Source organism: Ctenopharyngodon idella, chromosome 7 (genome assembly GCF_019924925.1).
Source record: "Ctenopharyngodon idella isolate HZGC_01 chromosome 7, HZGC01, whole genome shotgun sequence".
NCBI classification, from domain to species: Eukaryota; Metazoa; Chordata; class Actinopteri; order Cypriniformes; family Xenocyprididae; genus Ctenopharyngodon; species Ctenopharyngodon idella.
The window spans coordinates 25,941,648-25,961,231 of record NC_067226.1 but is presented as its reverse complement, the minus strand read 5'-3'; the positions used below and the strand labels follow the sequence as shown (position 1 = coordinate 25,961,231).

At 37.4% G+C, this 19,584-nt stretch overlaps 1 protein-coding gene across 1 annotated transcript; it reads right to left on the bottom strand.

Moving 5' to 3' along the window:
* Positions 1-1,064: 1,064 nt before the first annotated feature.
* Positions 1,065-17,943, bottom strand: sstr1b (somatostatin receptor 1b). Its single transcript, XM_051901610.1, has 2 exons — positions 17,629-17,943; positions 1,065-5,546 (listed from the first exon to the last, which is right to left on the bottom strand). Exon 2 carries the CDS (start codon positions 4,908-4,910, stop codon positions 3,795-3,797), a length of 1,116 nt encoding a protein of 371 aa, XP_051757570.1. The 5' UTR covers positions 4,911-5,546; positions 17,629-17,943; the 3' UTR covers positions 1,065-3,794.
* Between the last annotated feature and the right edge of the window lie 1,641 nt (positions 17,944-19,584).

Genomic DNA, 19,584 nt, shown 5'->3' with positions numbered 1-19,584 from the left:
AAGCATGCGTGTGTTTCAGCTCATAGAGAGGTTCATATGGGAACACTAGGTCTTTTCTGACTGATGCTCCCATGAACTGCTCAGTTGACTTCTATTTTAAGAATTCTAGTTTAATGTTTCATGCATGCTTTAGTGCACAGATAGCTTGTGTGTATATTTATAAAACTCAATACATTTGCATGGCTGCCTTGCATGCTGAAGAAGCAACTAGTCACTGAATGCAACTTGATTGGACTGAAAATTTATGTCGCAAATTCAAATACACATTCTTTGAAGATGAAAAACAATTGTGGTGGACCATGCAGACAAAAAAAAAAAAAATAGATGCTTCATCCGTCTTCTCATCATCCTGGGAACAATGCATGTTCTGGCATGTGTTTTTTATTTGTGTTTTCTACTTTCCTGTGATTTATTCATTTGTTTGTGGCTGGTCTGATTTATTAGCTGAACACGTGGTAAAGTCTCCAATAAAACCTGCATATCCAATTCTACATCAAGTCTCTCTAGGATGCATTTCCTTTGACCATGAAATGTTCTTATGGTGAAACATGAAGTAACTACACCTCTGTGTCTATTTCTTGCTAGTTAAAGGCAGTTTTGCCTGACGGGAAATAAAAATGAATCATGTCGCTAAACAAAACCAGCTGTTTTTGCTGGATTTACAGTGTTTCTGTTTTTGTGAGTGGCAACAACTTTACTATAAGAAGAGTTAATGCACTGAGCAAACTCATGTCATAAGGTTAAGGGAAAGGAATGGGCAAACTTCCACATCTGTGTCATTTCAGACGTCATCAGATTTGAGGGGTAATGAATTGATTGAGCAGATGGAGGGACTCAAAATGATTGAGAATGATGCAACAAGCACAGATAACATTTGTTTTAGTCAGTGGCTTGAAAGCTGGTAGACTTGTTTTTCTCATGTCTGGAACTTGAGCATCTGTCTGTGTCAAGTTCAAATGAATTAAATTACCTTGTTCATCGTGATGCTGCATCTGAAAGAATTCTTCACTAAGTGATGCAATAGTGCTTATCTAGACAATCAGCAGACGCCTGACCAGACTTACTCAACCTTTATTGTCTTTTTTTTATTTTATATACTTAAAAATATCAACAATTTGGACCCACAACACAATTTAAAGCAAGGTGAACTGAATAAAATTTGGGCATTTGCCTCACAAACATAAAGAAATCTATTTAAGCAAGAACTAATGGATTATTTTGTTGGTGATATTGTGCGTTTATGTATGCATTCAAAAGTACACTTAATTAGAATCCACAAAGTAATTGTATAACATATGTTTCATATAACATTGATCTACAATGAATCCACAATTAACATTATTACATAAAGATCACAAATTTAACAGTATGGGGGATAATGGTTGTTCATTATAAGATTTTCGGGGCAATCTTCATCACATAAATAGAGATTTTTATGGAAATTCAGTAGTATTTTTAAGGCAAGCATTCTGACATTCTGACTTTGCTCTCCATTTTGGTGACCCTGTACCTGTGTCACATTAGCAGTATTTCTGCAAAATTTCTCAGGCAAAAAAGTCAATAGAATCACCGCTCACACAGAGGTCCCTTTCAAACCAAGCAGCTTTCTGATGGTCAACACAGCAAATTTGTGTGAACAGCTTTAATCCGATGCACAGTCTACATGGGGAAACGTGAGTGGATTTTGAATGTGAAATCTTGCAGAGCAACGATAAATGTGACCTCACTTTTATAATGAGTAAATTATGAACCCTAATTGCCATATCATGTTGTTGTTAACTATTCCCTTAAGATCATATTAAAATAATGTCTACACATCAATTAGAAATGAGAGATATTTAAAGATTCAACAAACGTTTGGGTTTACTGTACAAATGCACTGGACTGTCTCCTCTCTTTAGATACATATTCAGATATCAAAAATTGGTAAGACAATAAATGTATGAACAATGCATAAATTACCATTTTCTGTGACTTTCTCTTATTATTCTTATGATTATTATAAAGGCTGGAATACACTACACAAATTTTTGTACAGATTTTTGCCCCGATTAATAGTCTGGACAAGTCAACTCTAGTTGCTGAAAGCCAGAACAAGTCTGTGGATATTGGGCAATTGATCAATTTCACAGAAAATTGTGTAGTGTATGATGGTAACATTCTCTGTTTTTTTTTTGTTTTTTTTTGGCTTGAGACTACAGTTGGAGGATTTCAGACATTGAGACATTTGTCATGTATCTCCTCTCAATGAGTTTGTTGTGTTCAGAATGATTTGAAAGTCTGGTATCTGATCCTCAATTGTTTAGTGTATGATACCTAGATTTAATCTGTAACCATTTACAAAGTTGTTTTACCATTTACAAAAAGCCTGATGCCTAGTGTTTTACAAGTTGTGTAATGTATTCCAGCCAGGAAATATTGGGATAAAGTAGCAATTTTAACTTCATGTAAATGCAATTATTATTCTTGTATTAATCTGACCTTGTAATTGTGCTTACAGTTGCTCAGAATAGCCTCTCTTTGTGTTTATATCCCTTAAAGGGATAGTTCACCCAAAAATGAAAATTATCCCATAATTTTCTCACTCTCAAGCCATCTTAGGTATATATGATTTTCTTCTTTCAGCCAAACACAATCTGAGTTATATTAATAATATCCTGGCTCTTCCCAGCTTTGTAATGGCATTGAATAGTTTTTGAAGCTCCAAAAAGCATATCCATCCATCATAAAAGTAATCCATAAGACTCCAGTGGGTTCTGAATGCCTTCTGAAGCAAAGTGATGTTTTTTTATGAAAAATATCCATATTTAAAACTTAATAAACTATAATCGCTGGCTTCTGGCAATGGCTGTATGTGCGATCATGAGAGAGTCAAGTTCTGGCTGGAAGAGCGCCCTCTGATCCGACGTATGCGTAGCGCATGCTTAGGTGAGAATTGATAAGCGCAGAGGTTACAGCAAAACAAAATGCCGGTCACGAGTTAGAAGTCTAAAACAAAAAGTTTTAAAGAAAAATGTCGGAGGATTTCGGTATAAGAGAAGAGGAGCTTGAGTTTTCATACGTCGGGTCAGAGGTCACCTTTCCCCAGAACTCAACTCTCTCGTGAACGCTTGTGTGGACGTTGACAGAAACTTGAAATTATAGTTTATACAATTTTAAATATGCATATTTTTCTTACAAAAACCCATCGCTTCACTTCAGAAGGTGTTTATTAATCCACTGGAGTTAAGATTACTTTTATGATGGATGGATGCACTTTTTGGAGCTTCAAAAACTCGGGCACTATTCAATGCCATTACAATGCTGGGAAGAGCCGGGATGTTATTTATTATAACTGCTATAACGGCTAAAAGAAGAAAGCCATATACACTAGAGTGGCTTGAGGGTGAGTAAATTATGGGATAATTTTCTTTTTTTGGGTGAACTATCCCTTTAAATAATGGTATTAGCTCTCAGCCAGTGTAACATTCATTTGCCAATTGGTACTGCACTCCATGTCTCAATGAATGAAGTAATAATGGGTTAGTTCACCCAAAAATGAAAATTTTCTCACCCTCATGTCATTTTAAACATGACTTACTTTCTTCTGTGGAACATAAAATAAGTTTGTTTTTTGTCCAGGCAATGGAAGTCAATGGTAACCAAAAAGATTCTTCAAAACATCATCTTTTCTGTTCCACAAAAGAAAGAAAGTCATACAGGTTTGAATCGACGTGAAGGTAAGTAAATGATGACAGAATTTTCTTTTTTGGTTTCTATCCCTTGAAACTCTAGCACACTCACTGAATAGCATCTCACAGAGTGGTTGTACGAGACGTGCAGGTTCCATTACGAAACACCATGTCCGAGGCTAAGCACTCTTTTGGAAAGTCCTGTGGACCACATGTGGTCTGACGCCGTAGGGCCACAGCACAATAGTCCACCTGCTCAGCATCCAGCCCATTCTCCAGCCAGCGGAAGCAGATGATACGCTGGAACGAGCGGCGGAAGTTGTCAGACACAAATCCATAGAGAATGGGGTTGGCGCCACTGTTAGCGTAGCTCAGAATGACAAATAGCTGAGTCACCATGGGGTCCGGCGGTTTGCGGAACACACTGATCAGCTGCACAATATAAAACGGCATCCAGCAGAGCACGAAAACGGCGACCACCAGCAACACCATGCGTGTGATCTTCTTTTCAGAGCGCCGTCGCTGCAGCCAGCCCGCTTTGAGGCCCACAGCCCGCATGCGCACCACAATCAAGCAGTAGCACATGCAGATGGCTGCCACTGGGAGCAAAAAACCCAGTAGAAATGTGTAGACCACAAATGCTTCTGACCACGAGGCCTCCGGCCATAGAAAGTTGCAGTCCACTCCACCATCCTGTGCCGGAACCGTGTCCGCAAAAATGATGATGGGCAGAATAACAAGCAGTGAAAGTCCCCACACGCAAACGTTGACCACTTTTGCGACAGTCGGGCGACGGTAGCGAGCCGCTTTGATAGGGTGCACCACGGCGATGTAGCGGTCCACACTCAGCACGGTCAGGCAGAAAATGCTCGTGAACATGTTGATGCCGTCCACGCTGAGAACCAAACGACACATAAGCGAGCCAAACGGCCAGTGATGCACCGCGGCCGAGGTCGCCAGGAACGGGACGCTCAACATGAAGAGTTCATCCGCAATGGCAAGATTGAGAATGTAGATGTTGGTGGCCGTCTTCATCTTGGCATACTTGAGAATGACGTAGATGACCATGGCGTTTCCTGTGACTCCGACACAGCACACTAGTGCATAGATGGAGGGGATGATGATCTTGCTAGCATCAGGTTCAGGTTCATAATAGTCATAGTCACCAGTAGAGTTGAAAGGCAGACCGGTTGAGAACATGAAGCTCTCGCTGCCATTGTATCCAGCAAGTTCAGCCATTTTAAATTGTATGGTATTGTATTTGATATGTTTTGCACCCAAATTGGGCCTCTTAATTTGTCACAATAAAAGAAACGGAATATCTCCAAGTTTTTTTTTCTTCAACCTTCAAGTGTCCTTGAAATTTTTTATGCCAAACCAATAGTCAGGTTGACCCAGCAGTCTCATCTCCAGCTCCTAAGGGACTTGGCTTCAGAACTCAAAATATCTGAAGTAATAAGCAAAAAAATTGAAATCTGAAGGCTAAATTGTTGCATCTGTAGAATTCTAAGTATGAGCTTTCCTCTCCGATTCCTAAGCAAACCTGTGCTCGTCTATGAGAGTGTGCAGGTGTTGAAGGGCATGGCTCACTGAGCATCATTCAACTTCTCATTCTTGGCAGGGGAAAGGCATTCCAGCTCATTAAAAAGAAATTGAGTCTGTGAATCAAAGTATTACGATGTTACTCTCCATGTGCTCTTGCCTCAAGAACAACCTCCCAGTGGAGAATTGATCCACAGCATATTGTTGAATCAAGATTAGTTCATCTAGAGTTGAAGCTGTTCCATCGCACCATCATAAAAAAGAGGCTTTTAGGAGGTCTATCACAGTTTGCTTCGTCTCGCTGATACTTCGTGCTCCGGGTGTCATTAAGACCTATAAAAAGAAAAACCTTGTTAGTTAAAGGCACTGATGGCAATCATAAGGTCTATACAAGGGGCATCTGCTTTCTCAAAAAAAGTGAAAATATCTAAACATCCTTAAAACCATAAACAAAAAAGATAAATTTACTTAGGAAGACTAAAATTTAGACTTTAAGGGCCAGATTTACTAACAGCTTAAGCCAGCGCAAACCCTCTTTTGGCGTTAAAAAACTACTGTTGGGATTTACTAAAGACACGCAATGCAAAATTAGGGCTGAAAAGGTGTGGACTGAGTTGTTTTTGCGACTGACTTTAATGCATATGCATTTGTAGTTTCAGACGCAAGATTTATGGGAGGAGAGTATTTAAATGAATCACGCAATGTGATTTACTAATATTTGCGCTCCTCAATTTACTGATATTTGTGCCATTATTTAACACCCAAAAAAAAGCATTCTTAACCCATTTTGCGACATGGCTGCAATTGTTGCTTCTAGGAGGAGACACCGCAGAGAACAGAGAGCGCGTGGTAAAATATTTTCCACTCGTATTAATTTGCCAGAGGAAGATGTTATCCGAACATATCATTTGCCAAGCCATGTTGGCATATATATATATATATATATTGCCTGTGTCAACTCGCACCTGATGAGAGCATCAGCTCTGCTTATTTGCATCCCAACGCTAATTTGCGCTGCTCTTGTTAGATTGCGTTGGTTGGTTATTATTTCATTTTTCTGATGAAAACAATCTGAGAAATATTAATAAATATTCTGACACATCCAAGCTTTATAATGGCAGTGAACAGGGGTCACTAGTATGAGCTGAAGAAAGTGCCTCCATCCACATCCATCCATCATAAACGTGTACTCCACACAGCTCCGGGGGGGTTAATAAATGCCTTCTGAAGCGAAGCAATGAATAAATATCCATATTTAACAAGTTATGAAGTAAAATATCTAGCTTCCGTATTCTACGTATGAAGAAAGTGTAAAATTCTTGAAGTTCAAAAAGCTTACACTACATCCTTACCCTTTCTTTATTCAACTTACGGAAAAAGTGTAACTGACGCAACGCCAGTTTACGCTTTCTTTGTAATTTTAATACGGAAGGCGGTCTGGCGGAAGCTAGATATTTTACTTCATAACTTGTTAAATATGGATTTGTTTTTTACACAAACACATTGCTTCGCTTCAGAAGGCCTTTATTAACCCCCCGGAGCTTTGTGGAGCACATATTCATGATGGATGGATGGACTTTCTTGAGCTTCATACTAGTGACCCCTGTTCACTGCCATTATAAATCTCAGATGCGTCAGGATATTTATTAAAATATCTTCAATTGTGTTCATCAGAAAGAAGAATGTCATATTTACCTTGCTTGAGGGTGAGTAAAGCTTGGGCTAATTTTCATTTGAAAGTGAACTAATCCTTTAACATTTATTAATAAGTTTAATGAATTAAACAATAAACATTTGTTAAAATGCTTATTAATAAATGTTCACCTTTTGATTATTATTGTCTCCTCTAGTAATTATGTGTCTGATTTAATTTTGGGTTCATTTTAATCCAGCCATATAGTAATTTTTAAACAATAGTTGTGTTACATAAAACTACCCAGCAGGTTGGTCAAACATTTTACCCAACCGCTGGGTTAAAACAACCCAGTCGCTGGGTTTGTCCATTTTCAACCCAACTTGGGTTGTTTTTAACCCAGCATTTTTGAGAGTGTATAAGTAACTTTGCAACTACATGTCAACTATCTGCTTAATATCTTTCAACACTTTTTTGATGATCCCATGACAGACATTCTACTGACTAAGGAACTTTCCAAGTACATGTCGAATTAATCTACTAACCTGAACCATAACCTAACAGTCTAATACTCTGAGACTGCAACATGTGGTTGCAAATTCATAAGTTAGTTGACATGTAGTTGCAAAGTTACTCATAGTTAGTAGAGTGTCTAAAGTAGACTATTGAAATAAAGTGTTACAAATTTTATACTAAATAAATAGAAATTTAGCATCTCATTTAAGGACATTTTAATGGAAAAGACAAAATTTTACTGATTAAGAAAAATATAAATAGGTTTTGTGTCTACATATCTATTTGCTCTGGATATAAAATGTATTCAGAGATATTAAAAGTGAGATATACTTGTCATCCTTGTGATTGTGGATGCATGAGTGTGTGTGAAGGCTTTCTCAGCCATCCCCCTGTTCAATTAGAAGACATGAAGACGCAGAGACACCTTTGACATCAATCTATTTGCTGACAAAGAGCAAACATCCTGCTGTAGGACTCGGCCATGGTGATGCCAACTAAATGAGAAAGTAATGAAAAGGAGAGGACAGAAAACACTAACCCCTGCAACCTCCTCACAGCTCGAGCTGTGCAGCCATTGCCCCTGATCATCCAAAAAGCAAATGCAATGTTAAGCACAAATCTGGTAAGCTAATAATACGAATGGTTTGGAATACAAATGGCTTTATACTTGCCTTAGTACAGCAAATGCTGAAGAAAACAACAGAAACTGCATGTGAGCAGAATTTTGCACTCGGAAAATAAATAAAGCCTGTCCTTTCCCCTGCCATTCGATTTTACAGTTTCAAACTGCGAGATAAAGATCTCCATTTAGAAAGATGGAACGGTTTACTAAATCTAGATAGGTCCAAGCACCCAGATGTGTTATTGCAAATAACAATCCATGCCATGTTTTTTTTTTCTTTCTTCTTTTTTTTTTTTCCAGGGGCATTTTTCAGTCATTTTAGGCCATTTCTACATCAAAATAGGTCTAAATTCATAGCCCAGGCGTTTTTTCCTTTAGGAAAATTACCACCCAGGTAATTTCCTCAAAGAAAAAAGGCCCTCATTCTCTGCTTTCAATATTTTTCTGCTCTCAATATTGGAAAAAAATACAGCAATGTACACAGAATATTGTCTTCTGTAGAGCTGCTTTATAGCTAAATTAAATTTTTCATATTTGACCCTTTGCCAGGAGTTTGGTTGGCAGGCGATCTAACCAATCATAACGTCGAATCTGCCATTTTGTCCGACAAAGCAGTCAGGGGAGTTAGCAGATTAACATAGGTGGACTTGAACTTGAAAAATGGTGTGTACTGACGTCTTTACGCGATTGAAACAACATACCTTATGATGTTCATTCATGTTTATTTTTATAAATGAACTAGTAGGAAGAGATGATCGGTTCACGAGCCGTGCTTGAACTGAGGCGCTACAGCGATCTGTCACGACACATTAAAGAGCCACAAAACGGTATTTATTGTTTAAATTTCTTGAAAAATGACAAAATTTGAAATTTGAGACTTTGTTTCATATCAAAAGTAACCTGCTCTGTCTTGTCTGTCGACGCGTTGTCAGTGTCCTCTTTGCTCCGCGATGTATTTTTCACTGCGTGAGAACATGATGTGTGGTGAGAGATTGGCATGGGTTGTCGGACGTAGCAACAGTAACTAAAGGGGACGGGTCTTTGCGAACGGTCAATTGATGAATTTTGCTATATATTAACACTGTTTTTTCCTGTTTATCATAGTCAAGCTGCTTTGAAAACATCTGTATTGCTATTGTAAGTGCTACTGTATATGAATAAATGTGACATGACTTGTGACATGAATATGTTTTTTAATTTAAATGACTCCAAAAGCTTAATGCACATATTTTTGTGCACCAGCTGCTTCTTGTTTACAGAGAAATCATACAGATATAATCATTTTAGCACATAAAAAGTTTCGGTGCTTTAATGATACACCGTGATTTGTCAAATGGAGGAGAAAGAGAAATTACATTATCTACAAATCATTTCATATCTCTATAGCCTAGTTAGTAGTGTATTCAGCGCTGTAATCTCCATAAGAGCACCTGCTGCTCTTGCCAAAACAAAAGCCTTTCCAAGAAGCAATGGGCATTTCTTGTCTGTCTGTGATATGTTCTTTTCGTCATATAGGAGAAGCAATGCTAGAAGGCTTAAAAGAAGCATGGGATTGAATAGAAATGAGGATGACACTAAAGAGAGGAGAAAGAAAGTTGGAAAGGAAAGAGAAGGGGAAAAGAGTGACGGGGGAAATGAACCTTGAGCAGACACATAAAAAGTGAAAAGCAGCAGGAGCAGAGAACACAGTGAAATAAAAAAGAAGGATTGTGAAAGAGGAGCAGGTCGCAGGTGGACCGTCTCACACATACAACCCAGAGTGAGTTAAGACATGCTGGAGGAGCTCATGATGAAAGACAGAGAGGAAGATCAAGGGAGTGAAAAAGAGGGAAAGAGAATAAGTGAGAATGGGTTCACAGTGGAGAGGGAAACTCCATCACTGTTCTGTGACATTTTCCTGAAGCTACGGAGTTTCTCTCTCTCTCTCTCTCTCTCTGAGGTCACAGTAATGTCTCAAATAGTGGCACAAGACATTAATGTGACTGAAAGAAGAGGTATGTGAAAATTGGGTAGCTGGTCAATGACAAATAAGGAGGTCTGAGATGATCAAAAGGAGAAATTCATTAAAAAACTAGTTTAAAAGTGCAAAGTTCTTATATATATTTGTGTGACTACAGTGGTTCTACCTTAATATTATAAAGCGACAAGAATACTTTGTGCGCCAAAAATAACAAAATAGCGACTTTATTCAACAATATCTAGTGATGGGCAATTTCAAAACACTTCTTCATGAAGCTTCGAAGCTTTACGAATCTTTTGTTTCGAATCAGTGGTTTGGAGCGTGTGTTAAACTGCCAAAGTCACGTGAAATATTGAAGTTTCAAAACACTTATGATGTAACGAAGCCTCGTTTACTGAAATCATGTGATTTTGGCGCTCTGAACCACTGATTCGAAACAAATGATTCGTAAAGCTCCGAAGCTTCATGAAGCAGTGTTTTGAAATCGCCCATCACTAGATATTGTGGAATAAAGTCGCTGTTTTGTTATTTTTGGCTCACAAAAAGTATTCTCGTTGCTTTATAATATTAAGCTTAAACCCACTGTTTTAAATATGTTTTTAGTAGCTTTCTGGGCATTGAAAAAGGGAGTGTTATTGCTGGCGATGCAGGCCTCACTGAGTCATTGGATTTGATCAAAAATATCTTAATTTGTGTTCCAAAGATGAACGAAGGTCTTACGGGTTTGGAACGACATGAGGATGAGTAATTAATGACAGAATTTTCATTTTTGGGTGAACTAACCCTTTAACATTGCTGGGTGAAGCGCACAAATTAATGTTGACATAACTAACTAGGCAGTGGATCCGTAGTTCCCAGCATGCTTTGCAAGGGACTACATTAGGAGAGTAAATTTAGGGATTAAAGTGTTATTTTATGTGCTTTTTAGTGTTGTTAGTTTATGCTAGTGTTTTATGTTCAGTTATTTTGGAAATTTAGAGGGGTTTTTGCAATGTTTTTGAATTTTGTGGTTGCCATTATGCAGAAGAGTGACGCCTGTGTTTAGGCTGTGAGCACTCATATGCACATTAGATTCTAATATAGACTGCATGGTGACATGTAATATCTTGTTTATAAAAAATTGCATGCTAAATAAGTTACTTACATGTAAGTTACATGTGCCATGATAGCTATGGATTTTAAGTGAAACAGATAAGATTAATTGGTTCCAGGGCTACAACTCAAGTCGTAGCGACTTAATTGTTTTGAGAAATCAACTTCAATATTTGTGTTAGTTGAACACAATTTCATTCAAAGTTGTCATAACAAAAAAAAAAATTGATGCAAACGGTTGTGTTAATTTTTATTTTTATTATTTTATTCAGTAACACTAGTATAGGGAACACATATAAACTATTAACTATGACTTTTCCCTCAATAAACTGCTAATTTACTGCATATTAATAGTTAGTAAGGTAGTTGTTAAGTTTAGGTATTGGTTAGGATTAAGAATGTAGAATAAGGTCATGCAGAACAAGGCATTAATATGTGCTAATAAATAACCAATATTCTAGTAATATGCATGCTAATAAGCAACTAGTTTAAAGACCCTAAAATAAAGTGTTACCTTTTATGCTATTTATTTTATTTTTTTGGTTGAGCCATTGCATTATTTTTTAGAGTGTGCATATTAGAGGAGTGAAAACCAATCATTAGTGCCTACTCAGAATGTACTTAGCCTTAGTAATCAACACTTGAAGATAATTAAAGATTGTCATCAAAAATATGAGTTGGAGAAATGTGCTGAAGATCAGTTACTGTTGAAAATCTGCAAAATACTGAACATAAAAGCAAAGATAATTTGCAAAACAGTCTGTATAAAATTAGATTTGCAGTGAATGTAAAGTGAAAATTATATGGCAAGCAAAGCAAATTGGTTGCAAGGGTTGTTGTCGCAATTAATATTTCAAAAGCCTAATTTACAAATTCATGCTATTTCTGTCACCCTCCCACAAATGCACCATGTTTTGCAAGAATGTGACATTAGTTGAAGCACTAATAGGAATGTAATAAAGGGTCTGAATACAATTGAGAGGACAAAACACAGGAGTCATTTTTAGACAAATGTGATGCTTTTAGCACCTCTTACTGAACTCAAAGCATGTGGTTAAAACAGGAGAGTGTGGCTATAGTATGTGAACAGACTACCCTTTTAAAATCCAGGTAAAAAGATGGTGATGTGTATTTTTCTGGTGTGTCTGTTTCACTAAAAGGGCCATGAACAAAAACAGTGCTAATCTAACTCAACATGCTTTGTAACACCATAGTGTGCGTGCATGCATGTGTGCCTGCGTGCGGTGATCTTGAAATGCAGCTCACTCAACAACAGCCTACAGAGCCATTATGTTGAAAAGGACGTCATCTGGTCATCATAATTAAAGCAAGTTTCTGTGGAGATTGAGTATCAGCCTGCCTCAGTTTCGCCGTCTCTTACTCACGCACACACAAAACACACACAGATATTGCTCTGTATGATAAGGTGTTTGATGATTCTTAAGTGTCACAGTTTGAAAGCAAATCAACATTTTCACACTTTTGCAGTGTTTTTTATATTTTCTGAAGGAAATGTGAATGGTTTTTAAAGAACCATTTATATCAAAAATGTCTTAAAGGTAGGGTAGGCAATTTCAGAGTGGCTAGCAATAGCAAGCTAGCTTTGAAAGCTTAAGATCCCACCCTCCCTTCAGAGCGTCTCCAAAGACACACCTCCTCCAAAACACATAAACGCACACAGCAGAGTCTGCAAATCGAGATGCAGATGCGAGATGAGACTGTGTTAAATTACCTCATGTCTCAAAGTACCTAACATTGCAATAATAATGAATGTAAACAACTTACAGAGCTCTAGTTGTACCACCTGACTGCTGCAGATTCATTTTGGCGTTGATAGCGTTGACATAGAAACTAATAAATCCGAGTCTGCAGATGTGAACAGCTCCAGGTAGAACACGGGTTACCATCTCAAAAGTTACGACATGGCGTGAACGCAGCATAAGCTCGTTGTTTTGGTTCAGGAGGAACTGTAAAAGGTGGCTGCTGTTTGTTTGTGGCACTCATACCCCTTATCCACCAAGGCAGTTTGAGTGCTGGTTCGGAGCCAGAGCCTAGTTTCAAATCAGTTCTTTGTCTTTTGACACCCAAAGCACCAGCTCTGAACTAAGAAAAGTGACCCCAAAACATTGCTGGTCTAGAAGTAAGAACTGCTTGCGTCAGTGGCTGGGGGGCGGGGTTACCGTGACCAACAAGAAACTTGTGACCGCCATTTTTGAAATAGCAGCTAATCGAGCTAATAGTAATAGTCTCTGGCTATACAAATTATGGCGAGCCATGTTTGAATGCCGATGTAGGTTCGCAAAGTCATGAGCGTCAATAGTAACGAAACGTCCGCCATTGTTGATGGAAGGCGCGGACCGATCTGCGTGTGACATCAGAGTGCTGCAGGAGCGTTTGTAGAGCATACGACTCCTTGTGCTTTTGGATCGCTCTCATGGTGCTTTGATGTCATGCGCCGATCGCTCTCCGAGAAGCCGATGCATTTCGAACAAGCTTGGTGGCGCTGCCGCACTAGCATTGCTGTGAAAGATGAGACGTATACAGTGACGTAAGACCTGGCTTTGTGCTGGCTCTCTAGCCCGAGGAAAGGCAAACCGGTTCTTAGAAGGCTCGTCAGTTGAACCAACTCCGAACTGGCAATAGCATTAGCTCTGAACTAGCACCTGGTTTGTGCTGGTGGAAAAGGGGTATCAGTGACTGTCTGTCTACAACTCTGCATAGCCATACAGAACAAGTCTGCGCGAGCAGGGTGTGCAGAGGTATTGAAATACATACCTTGACAGGCAGGTAGGACATCATATCATTGCATTCGGACCGATTGGATGAACATTTTTTGGATCTGTGATGTCCATAGATGATATATGTACATGTTTTAATATTTAGAACACTTATTATTGATTGCTATCAGGATGAGAAGAGAGTTTCAACCAGTATGACAAAAAGTGTTTATAAAACAAATTGCCTACCCTACCTTTAAATTTATGTATGTATTATGTATGTTTACGAGCTGTTTTGATTAAATTTAATCAAAAAAAGAGAAAAAGAATTAAAGCTAAATCCATTAAATGATCACGTGATGGGGACCCCTACATGCTTCTATATATGAACTGGCTGATAACCCTTCAAGGTTCTACTGTATAAAGAGTTGGGTAGGGTTTTGTGATTGGTTATCAGAGCATTTCTGTGTGGTTGGCATCATGTTTTGGGTGGTTGCTAGGGCGTTGCTAGGTGGTCAGAAGGGTGTTCTGGGTGGTTGCTAAGTGGTTGTTTACTGGTAAAAGTCAAAAGAGCACTCCTCAAATCTCTCTGACTTTGTCAGCCCTGGATATGATTCACATGCCTCGTTCTTTTAACGTTTTTTTTTTTACCTGTTTTATCAGTTGAATTATAAAAAAGATTGCTTCTAAAATTATTAGCAGATGATTTTACATATATATAGATGATGCTTAAACCCAACATCTTGCCACAGCCCATTTTTCCCTGTTAAAGGTCTGCGTCTTTTCTTCTCTGAGGTCTCGTGTTGTCAGTGATGTTAAGCTATTGCTTTTTGTCTTTTGAAATCTTAATGCAGTTTCCACACGCCATTAATAACGCAAAGGTCACAACTTTTCTACTTCTTATTACCATAATAAAACAGTTTGTTGGGCAATTTGTGGCGCACATTGCTACAGGCGTCGGAAAGAGTGTGGAAAAGAGGAACAGAAGAAGAGCAATGGTTGTCACGTGTTATTGTGTTGCTTGTTTGCACGGCACCATTTAAGCATCGTAGAATCAGTCTGAAAATGCGAGCTGCAACGGGGAATATTAAAAGAGCCCATCTCTGCATTAGTACCCCTCTCACGTCTCTGTTGTACAGTGCCTCATGCTGAAATCACACCGCTCAACTCTTGTACTGTCTGTGGGAGGGTGTATTTTATTTATTGAGCATACAGCTACAAGAGAAAATGAAAGTGAACGTGATCGATGAAAATATATTCTGATGTGCATTTAAATAGAACATTTGTTAAGAAAACTCACAGGCTCCACCTTGTGGCAACATCAGGAGCTCTTTACTGTTTTGCAGAAGTCATTCAAAACAAGTAGGCTAAATTGCTATGGACTGTTTTACTGACATAACGTGAAATTATCAATACTTAATATTGTTTTTGATATTGTAGGGTCAGTGAAGATCAGGATGCTGGTTACTTACATTTTTTTTTTCACAGTGCATTGAACTACAGTATATGATCTGCAATATTTTACAATCTGTTGATTGTAAGTTGCTGGTTGATGTATTGTACATTGATAGTACAATATACACAGTGCTTAACAAATTTATTAGACCAGCACCCAATATAAGGTTTGTGCCACAAATGCCCTAAACTAACAGTATTGGTGATTACCAAAATCATTTTTTATGTTTCTGTAATGGTTAATCCACACCAGTATGTGTAAGCTCTTTAGTCACAATAGTGTTTCTAATGCTAAAATATAATTATTGTTGAGATTTAATGAATTCAAAGATAGATCGTATCATCAAAAGATAAAAGTTTCATCAAAAGCAAGTCTTTGGGAACAACCAGAAACTATGTGGAAGTCAACAACAACAACTGTGGAAAAGTACATAAAAACAATGCCAGCAAGAATCAAGCTGTTATCAATAAAAATAAAATATATAATATTTTTGGTTATTATGTGTGAATAAAGATATCTATGTATCTATGTATATATATATATATATAATATCACATCTGAGTTTTTTGTAAATTTATTGTAAATTTAACCTCACAATAATAATAATAATAATAATAATAATTTATATCATTCTATTTAGAATAACTATAGAATAATATATGATATATAAATTATTGTTGTTGTTATTGAGCATGATTTATCATTTTCAATCCTATTTTCAGTCTTATTAATCTTTACTTGGTTGTAACTCATATATGTACAACAATCTGTATTAGAAATGTTAGATTTAAATATGTTATATTATATTCAGATGAAACATTATAACTTTCCTTCCTCCAAACTCTGTACTCATGTACTCATGTTTAATCAGGTTGGAGCAGTGGAGCATTAATGTGATTCATGAGACAAGATAAATAGATCAGGTACTTCACTGCTTTGTTTTCTCTGCTTGTATTAAGACGTGTGAGTCTGATTTTATCTGTCTGTTGAGTTTTTACAGACACAACAGATTTCCATTTTCACCTTATATAGCTATTCAGTAGTTCCTTGTCTTTTCTAGTTCAGCATAACATCAGAAGAGGTCGATGTGAGCCGGCCAGTAGTTTCTATGCAGTTATTCAGTCTAATGAGACTCAGTTAATCAGGTTAGGCGGACCTCCTGTGGTTCATTGATACGACACGTCACATTTCTACTTTCACGCTTCCTTTAAGCAGCAGCAGTTATTTATTCTTCAGCTTTCAAGTACACCAATAATTTTATATTGCAAATTTGTTCCTAAACTGCGTAAAATTAACTCAAATAAAGTTATAGAGTACATGATGTCTGTCAGTTTTAAGCAAAATCACTTTAATATTTAAAATTAACTACTAATGAACCACTTAAACTAACACGCTAACTGATTTTAAAATAAAGAATGAAATCAGTCTTGCAGGTTGCTATTGCTGAGGTCTTTTTTATTTTTTATTTTCAATATACTGATTTATGTGGTAGAGTTTACAAACACCTAAAATAGCAGATAGGTTATCTGTCTTTATAGCTTTGGGAATATTCAGACTTTAAAAAGAGCGAGTTTTAAAGTAAGTGGCTGTACTTATAATAGTAATATAAAACGTTTCAATTTCCTTCAAAGTCTTCCAGACACGTATCTTACAAGAGGTCAGCAACATCACCTGTCCGTTCATTTCCTCTCTGCGGCTGGAGCATCTGATCAGGTCAAATAAAGCGCTGATAACAAACACATTATTACTGGTAATAGCAGAGAGTGACACATAAAAGACACTGTCCACTAACCGTTCTTAAACCGGTGATTCACAACCAGGGCTATACGCAAGGGGGTCACTTTTCATTTGTAAAACAGAAATTATGACTTCAAATAAAAACGCAAGACTGTAAGCAGATTAAGATAGTCTTGAATAATATCTCATCTTCACAACATCAGAAACAACTCCCCGCAAAACATGTGACAGACACTAGTGAGTCATATATTTGTCAGTTTACAAGTGAATCAGTGTAATAATGGGCACTTTAATATTAACACTATATGAATTCCAATGTAATCATTTCTGGTCCTGTTTGGTCCCATAGAGGTAACAGTAACGGTTGGGAAACAGAAATAACCAATAAACTGAAATGATGTGTTTCTAGGTGTATGTACACCTGTTTTTGATGCTTTTGCATGAATGAAGTTACAGATCTAAAACATTGTGTCCTCTCATATTGTTCTCAGATCAGTTCACAGATGTAAAATCAGCATCGTTCATAGATGTTTTTCCCTCACATGTAACAAAACCTGAGTCTTTGAATGATAAAATTAATACAAAATTATGTATACCTTAAAATTCATGGATAGTTAACTCAACAATAACTCAACAATCTCCATTTCCATTAAAAGTAGATGTAGTATAGAGTTGTTTTTACCTGGTGTGATCCAGATGAGTAGAGTTCTGTTGGTTCGCTGCTTGATTTGAATCAGGAGGACGCTGCTGATATGTCAGTCTGTTTGTGCAGGTTGTACTGTATCGTCCTCATGATGCTGGAGACACTGACAAAGCTGAAGCATCTTCTCCTCTCCAGCTCTTTCATTGGTCCACCTGCCAACCCTCTATTGCCGTTCTGTCTCACTCATTCTGTCTCTAATTTTCTCCCTGTCTGTCTCTCTCTCTCTCTCGTTCATGCGCTGCCTTCACATATTCTCCTTGATTCCAGTGGTTGTGCTCTCCTATGCGCGCTCACCCCCTCTCTCTCTCTCTCTCTCTCTCTCTCTCTCTCTCTCTCTCTCTCTCTCTCCGTCTGTCTGTTCTCTCTCTCCATCCTCCCTCTAATCTATCTGTCTCATTACATACACATTTATTCTATTTTCAGGACAAACACAGCAAACTCTCCTTTCTTTTCGCTCTCTAATGCACTCTGACTTTCTGTAGTGGCCACTGCGCTGTATCTGTCAAGACTGATCGTCTAATTGATGGTCTACCATTAAAACTCATTATTTGAAAGCTTCAAACTATCCTTTTATAAACGATCGTTCTGTAGATGTTCTTTTGATTGTCTACAGAATGTAAGTGGATGGCTGTGGACAGTTGGATATTGAACTGTGAAAATTTTATTTGTTCTGTCAAAATGATATTCAGGGTTTTTTCCCTGTCATATTTTCTTTTCATATTCTTTTTGTCCGCATTTAGAGCTTTGACGTTTTTACATGTATCGCTTTGTGTGTAAATGAAAAGTAGTTTCTAATTAACTTCCCACTGTCAATTCAAAGTCTGAATATACATTAAAAAAAATCACTCAAGCCTTTTAGATCCATTTAAAAGGACTGAAAGCTATGTGATGTTGTGGCTATTATTAGGCAGAGGTTTAATGAGGTATTTTACTAATATATATTACTATATTACTAATGAAGTTATGTTTTCAATAAATAGCTACAATTCATCATGAATTCATAAAATAATTCTTGGCATATTTTTCTTGACATAAGTTAATGTCTTCGAGACACTACATCAGGCTTATAGCATTATCAGAGCTTCGCCCAGAGAACACAATGCATGTATGGGCTTACTGAAATAATAAAAGCAAATACATTAGATTATGCTCAGCAGTAACCTTTCAGAATTCTCAGAAATGTGAAGGATTTATGATTCTGCCTGGATACTTTAACCAAAGCTGCATTAGACACGTAGAGTAGAGACACGGAGTGGTACAAATACAAATACTAATGCAGACGTATTTTTGTGAGAAGAGCAGGTTTTCTCTGATTACTTTTCATGTCCTAATTGTGCCGTTGAAGATGATATTTTTGCAGGAAACCAATGGAAGCACTCTTATTGTTTTCTTCTAAATGTATTCTGCTGTCATCAGTATGTTTAAAGGCACACTGTGTAAGTTTTCACCACCAGAGGTCGCATTTTCAAAACAATAACAAAGGCGAAGCTTGATGACGCTGTGAAGGAGAGCGGAAGGATGGGAGATGTCGTTTTCACCATGCAGAGAAGTATGGAATTCATTAATCATGTTCACGGATGAGGTAATGAATTAGTTTTTGTATTATCTGTACATTTGATCACACTTTTTTATGTCATCATAATGAATTCGCTGCAAGGAACGTGAAATTTAATGTTATATTAGCCTGTTACTGATATGTGACTATTTGTCCACTGATTTGGTGGGTTAATACTGTGCAGTTTTACGTGTGTAAAACAATCGTACTAAAAGTTAATTTGAATGAACCCACAGTATTTGCAAGTAATGGCTAAATATTTTTGTGCAACACATACTGTATTTAATTTCATGGCCAGACAAACATGGTACAAACATGGTACAAACAAAGTGCAATACGTGTAATTTCATCAGCATAACCCACAGAATTATGTAATTAAT